General features: G+C 33.1%; 1 protein-coding gene across 1 annotated transcript in view; it reads right to left on the bottom strand.

Moving 5' to 3' along the window:
• LOC106882964 (uncharacterized) overlaps positions 1–7,500 on the bottom strand; it is a 125,642-nt gene that overhangs the window by 68,622 nt on the left and 49,520 nt on the right. Inside the window, exons 17-18 of the mRNA XM_089350073.1 lie at positions 4,090–4,128; positions 3,642–3,680 (exon numbers count right to left, since the gene is read on the bottom strand). Of these exons, the coding sequence (XP_089206199.1) occupies positions 3,642–3,680; positions 4,090–4,128 (78 nt within the window). The remainder of the gene's footprint in view (positions 1–3,641; positions 3,681–4,089; positions 4,129–7,500) is intronic.

Here is a 7,500-nt window from a genome sequence, read left to right as displayed (position 1 = left end):
GGAATACACAGAAAGTTATATCCTATAAAATAATAAAATAATATAAGCATTTTAGAACCTACTATAAAGTACAATAAAATTATTTTAAAAGCTTATTTATAATATACTTGAAAAAATATATATACCTTACCTGTTATTAGTCTGTGGGGAAAGAAGATATTTTTAATCAACGCTACACGTTGTTCTGCCCTGGTGGTGTGCTCTTCCAGGTTATACCTATTACATAAATCCGCCAGTGTGTCCTCAGGCTATTTATCTTATTGTTATTATTATTAACAGATCAAAGTTAAAACTACATATTCTAATACATATTAAATAAGTCTGAATAAATACATATGGGAGTTGAAATCTGAGAAAATAGAATACACCCTCAATTGGAATGTCATTAGTAGAGCGAAGTCATATAGAATAGGTAATAAAATGTGCTTAGTATGCACAACTGAGTTTATAAAAATACTCCAGTCGAGAGATGTATTACTGAACAGTATTGAAGATAGAGGAATTAAAATGCCGGCATAAGATTAAATTTACGTATAATAAAATGAAAAATATATAAAATTATAACCTCCCCTCGCATATAATCTCTTAAACGATTACGAGGAAGATAGTTAAATGTAGTTATAATAGAATTATATAATAGTATTAGATATGGATATACCAAGAACCAAGAATATATTTAAAGAATATTACCTTAAAAGGAATAGGCAGGCCACATTTAATATAATATAAATCTCTATATCTTAAACACTAGAAAAAATCCAATTATAGCAAGATTGTAGAGTATCTTGTTATAATCTCCCCTTGAATTTAACCTCTCTAATATTATTAGTCTCAGAGAATTTTTCCGAGCAGTTTATTTTATTGATATTATTCCCATAATACTTAGCGCACGACAGAGGGAGCAACCATTTGCACAGGAACGAGATGGAGTAAACATTATGTCGATAAGTATTTTTCCTTTGTTAATTTGGTTTACTAGATTCATTTAGTAGTTTTATTCAATAAATTTACAACGTATATAGAGGTTTTTATTTATAATTACTATTAACTTACGTTTGACATACAAATGGCAATTTATACTTGTATAGATAGAGGTAAATCTTACACTAAATTATTAATTCCTGTAATGTTTATATAGACAGGTAGTGGAATTTTGTTGTGCTTATAATAAAGTCGTTGAGGGTTACTTTATGTTTAGCATTTTCTAGATACATCGGTATTGTATTTTTAAGTGTTTAATTTTTATTAATCTTTACTAATTTGTTAATTTAAAAATATTCTAATTATTTCATTTTTTAATTTAAAAAAATATATTTGTAAGTTATATATTTTTATTATATTTTTATTCATATTCTTATTTTTCTATTTATTATGTATTAGAATATGTAGTTTTAACTTTGACCCGTTAATAATAATAACAATAAAATAAATAGCCTGAGGACACACTGGTGGATTTATGTAATAGGTATAGCCTGGAAAAACACACCACCAGCGCAGAAACACGTGTAGCGTTGATTAAAAAATCTTTTTTCCCCACAGACTAATAACAGGTAAGGTATATATATTTTTTCAAATATATCATAAATAAGCTTTTAAAATAATTATATTGTACTTCATAGTAGGTTTTAAAATGCTTATATTATTTTATCAGTATATAACTTTCAATGTGTATTCCAGACAATAAGGTTGTCCTGAAATAGGAGTGGTGGTTCTATTGGTAAAAGCCCAAATTTGTAATATTATAAGTGATACTGTTTACATTGCATTAGTAAAGTGTAAAATAATAAATGTCCTGATAACCTGGAATACATATTATTCCCTAAGTTTTGTATATATATATATATATATATATATATATATATATATATATATATATATATATGGAGCGTTGTTCCAAAAATATACTATCGTTTTCAAAATTACATATCTAAAATGTACTAACTGGGGTATCTGACAATACCTGGGTGCTAAATGTGTAAAAGTTTTTTTTATTAAAATTAAATGACTTAAGTTATAGAAAGGTTTTATATAGTGGATCTGTTTTTGATTATATTTGCACATATTTTTCAATGAATCCACATGTCTATGGTTAAATATTTTCTGGTTTCTATGATGTATAATGCATTCGGGGATCTTTATTGATGATTTTAATTTTGTCATTATAAGATATGAAGTTTTGAATTATGAACTTAAAAAACGATAGCGCTTCAATATCTGATTTATTTTTTTTGACCATTAATGAGTCTCACAAGCAGTTCCTCAAGGTTTCTGGAGTTGAACTTACGAGTCCGTATTTTTCTCACGTGCAACACTATCTTGCATGCTCATGTGATCCTCAAAGCAGTTATCTTTTCATCAGAGCACCAAACTGCATAAAGACATATTATTTTTGTAGGCTTTGCTGAGGAATTTCAACCATATTTCGTGGTCTGCTACCACAACAGCTCCTTTATAGGATCCAGTTAGCTCAAGACATCATCAGGAGGAACCACGTCCGGTTTCGGCCCCTACTCCTCTACCGTTTTGACGTGGCGCCCCCCCCCTTTCGGAGGTGTCTTCAGCTCTGGTGTTGGGTGCATGTCTTCTTTCTTCTATTCCCTGGCCTCTTCGATGCAGCATCAACGAGTGTCAGCGTCCGACATTTCTCGTAGAATTGCTTCTGTTTTATGTCGTGTAACTATATAAGTTAGACTTAAAGATGCTAACTCACTAAATTAAAATTATCAATAGACGGTCTCAAAAGTTTCTTCATCATAAAAATCATAAAAAGCTCAACTTTAAACATGTATCTGTATTACAATAAAAATATATGCAAACATGGTAACACAAAAAAGCGCTACGTAAAATTGTCCAGAAGTTAAACCGTTCAAGTTTACCAAAACTGTTTCTACATGTTTGACATCTAGGCAACGCTGGGTAACTCTGCTAGTATTTAGTATTTCTCTGACTGCTCTGGTTGATGGAACCGATAGATCTGCCTAATAGGAGAGTTTGCAGTATTTAACTTCACCTCTGTAGGTTTTGTGTTCCAATTTCGCTGGGTGAGCTGAAGCAAGTATTAGCAATTCACTGGTGGTCTTTGCCTCTGTTGCTAGTGTTTGAGTTAGATAACATTATCTATTATTATCTTACAAAGACATCAACGTTAGGTCTGTATTTGTAATCAACTTTAATCCTTGCCTTACAAATATATCAGTATCTTGTCATTGTTAGAAATCCACAGTAATCCCCCAGCCTTAATTGCGCAAAATCGGTAGATCGTCAGCCAAAATGCGCTTTGATATTTAATTATTGCCTTTTAAGTTCTGATTCAAATCCTTTTATGATTTCGAAATCGTTAAAATCAAAGTACTGGCCAAGGGGATGTAATCGACAATAACCCTGTTCGAAAGTTTGAGATTCTGAGTTTTTTTGCCATGAATCAGTACAAATGGTTGTTTTACAAAGACAAAGTTTTTGCCTATGTAAGAAATAGGTTTGAATTATTGCCTTACAAATCCAAGTATCTTTTGTCAGTTACAAATCTATATCAATAAGAGAAGATAATGATGCATTTAGGTTTTATAAGATATATTTTCTACAAATTCTCTTTACTCTCAGAATGCAATGACAAATATAGTATAAATGAATTATTAACGCACCATTTTCATTGGTTGTTGATTGTCCCACACGTTCGGGCTCTGAAAATAGAAAGTAGGCATTTTTTAATGTTTTAATAAGAACTGATGAAGACTACATGAAAGTAAAATCTACCAGGATGATCACTTCCGGATAAGATAAGTACTTTCCAAATTCTCTGGCCCATATAGTCAGCTGTACCCTTCCTGAAAAATTAGAGAACTTGTACTTTAGGTATTGGGTAACATAAATCTTTGCTTTCTAAAGACACGTATGTTTTGTTTATATTAGAAGACGGCCTGAATTATTGCCTTAAAAGCCAAAAACTGTTGTCTATGTTATTAATCAATACTTATAAGACAAAATATTGTTGCATCTAGGTTTTACAGGGAAGAAGATAAATTTTCTGAAAATTCTTTTTCATCTCAGAATACAATTATAAATACTGTAGAAATGGATTTATTGGCATACCATTTTCATTGGAAGTAATGAACTCCTCCGTTTTGGACACTGAAAAATAGCAAGCAAAATTATTTTATTTCAGAAGATATGTTTCGATTAAAAACTACTACAAAGTAAAACTCATCAGAATGATTATATTTATACATTTGTTAGATTTCAGCTTGCGTAAAGTAATTATGTTCATAAATTTCTGAAAATTTATTTCTGTAGGCTAGTGGAAAATTGAAAGAACAAGCGTTGAGACGTAAATTAAGAATACAGCATAATATTTGGGAGCTAATGCTGATAAGCAACTCTAATCATGAGTTTTACCATTTCTAGGTAAATAATGATAGTTTACACAGGGACAGAGTCTGAAATTTTGAGGGCGAATGGCGTTGTTGGTTAAATCGGTCCTGGTACTCATTTGGAAGGAAGTTGACTCAGAATGTGAAGAACTGGAACAAATCTGCAAAGCATTTTCTGGCGCTCTAACAATTGTTAAACATAAAATGAACCTTTAATAACTTTGATAAAAGTAATTACCAACTATAGATCATAAACACTATTGTATATTTTATACACTTTATTTATTATAAACTATATTTAGTACGAACTCTTAGGACTTAGAAAATACTTTCCAGTGGGGACGTGCTTATTTAGTTATCTTTCGTAGCATCATAACACAATCGCATAACACAATCACAACATAACATAATCGCTTCGGATATAATATATTTCCATGGCGAGAAAATAGTTGTTGATCCTATTATGTTACTAACGTACAATCCACATGAGAATATTGCCGTTGAACATTCATATATCCTTGATTGTAAACCTGTGGTATTTACAGTCGCTTATTCTTCCCAGCGAACCTAATTATATCTTCACTACACACTTACCTTGAAAATATAAAGCTGAACGTTCATATACTCTCAACATATATCGATTGATAACTATTTTTGCCGTGAATTACAAAATTATACGAAACGAGGGCGCAGGTTTAGAGGATCAAAATATCGTTGAAAGATGCAAAAATCTACATTATGTAATCTTTACATCTACCTAATGCATACATGTTGGAGGCGCGTGACTTAGTGCTTAGGGTATGCCGCTAAAATTTTGTCCAGCGCAGTAACGATTCTAAAAGCTCGCTGCTTTAAGAATTACTTATATATCAAATAAAATATCTATTGTCCAATCGGAGTGGAGTCATCCTAAGTAGTTTCAATCGGTTTGGAACACCAATTTAATTTCTATTACACCCAAAGAGTTGACCCAAAACAAACCTCACATAAAAAATTCTGGTGTTATTCTGTAGAAGTACATTAAAGCATTATTTAAAAAAGTGTTAACATGTCAATAATTATTAATCGAATTAGCAGCGAAGAATGCATTATTATATCCGAATCAGAATAATCGATTTACTTCGCAGACACTGATGAGATACCAATGGAAAAACTGAAATAAGACCGGCTGATCCTTCTTTCTTTATTGTTCATAAAGATATTGTATAACAAGGCAAGATATTTACAGTTTAAGACAATCTGCGAACACAGTTCAATCACTCTCTCTCTCACCCCATACACACATACTATATCTTATATGTATGTATACACACACATATTCATATATATATATATATATATATATATATATATATATCAGAGTAAAAGTCGCTAAGCAGTGTTTACGTATAAGCACAATTTAGGTTAGTTGAAATATGCTTCTCCGCGGTAACTGCAGTGTATTTGCCTTTAGCAGTTGAAATATGTGACAAACATATTTCAACTTACCTAAATTGTGAATATATATAGGGTGAGCCAAAATTAATGTCCCAACTTGAGTTTTTGAAAAAATACATGAAATGTAATGAAAATGAAAAAAACAAAAAATTAACATATAATACACCCATAAATCTTACATGAAGCACGAAGAGAACAATTTGACATGTCATTCAAAGTGACGTCCGTTCGTTGCTAACGTCTGGCCAAACTAGCGAATGTATTTCGTAACGTCTGGCCAAACTAGCGAATATATTTCGACACATTTGTTCAGATAGTTGACTGAGAAATACAGTTACTTGTTCCAATTGGTTCAAAATATGGACCATTTCCTTGTAGACTTGATCTCTGAGGTATCTCCAGAGAACAAAGTCACACGGAGTTGAGTCCAGAGACTTTGCTGGATATTCACAAAAGTTGCCACGACGTCCAATCCAACGATTTCGTAGGTGCTGATCGAGGAAGTTTCTCACACGTTTGTCATAATTAAGAGGTGCTCTATCTTGCACAAAGATTTTGGAATGACGATATCGAAAATACAACGCCAGATAACGATCACCATTCATCGTCTCTCGCTGAATATGGAATGCACAAATTCCTAAAGATGATATCGCCGCCCAAATGACAAGAGAAGGTGAATTGCTTTTCCCCCACTTCAGGGTCATCTTCTGAATAACAGAAGCAGTTATGGCGGTTGATGTGACCGGAAACATGGACGGTTGCTTCATCAGAGAAAATAATTCGATCAAAAAATCTGAAATCTCTGGCTTCTGCCAGCATTCTCTCACAAAATTCGACACGTCGAATAATCAATGACATATAGAAATAATAACAGTATGCATCAAAAAACGACAGAACTAACAGACACATATAAATTGGGGCGCTAATTTTGGCCCTGTATATACATACATGCACACATATTATTAGGGACTCTCTTACCGTTAGACGACGGATGAGGATTCTGCAATTTCTTGCTGAACAGCCACTCAGATGATATATGAGGGCACACACACACACACACACACACACACACACACACACACACACACACACACACCCACACACACACACACCCCACACCCACACCCACACCCACACACACACACACACACACACACATGCACACACATACACACATGTGCACGGGGTGCATTCCAGAAGTTTTTAAACATTTTAATGAGAGATATTTATTAATTTCAAAGAAGTACAAGTCCCTAGTCTCCTTCGAATTACCATCCTCCGACTTCACTGCACTTGTGATGCTCATCACTGAGCACCCTGGAAACAAAACTTTTCATAAGTTTACAGACTCGCAAATGTCTTCAAGCAGGAAATTGTGAATTGTCTCAACGACCATTGATGTTGTGACATCTCTCTCCCTCCCACACGCCTCATCGTCTCTCACCTCCTACCTGCCGACCTTGAGCCTCTTGTAACAATGCAAAAATTAATCCATAAGCAGTCTGGAGCATTTAACAAGTTTCCGGAGCATTTCATAAGTTTCTGTAGCATTTTTGGCCAGTTTAATACAAAACTCTAATACATCATGACCTTCTATACGTCCCGATTGCATTCTGCAAACTAGTGAGCCGTGACAAGCAGTGTCTAGTAGGGAGTATTACACCTATCTCCTTCAATTTGGAATAACAAAAGATGG

This window comes from Octopus bimaculoides, chromosome 4 (genome assembly GCF_046866305.1).
Source record: "Octopus bimaculoides isolate indiv1 chromosome 4, ASM4686630v1, whole genome shotgun sequence".
Classification (NCBI taxonomy): domain Eukaryota; kingdom Metazoa; phylum Mollusca; class Cephalopoda; order Octopoda; family Octopodidae; genus Octopus; species Octopus bimaculoides.
This window is presented reverse-complemented; position numbering and strand designations above follow the sequence as displayed.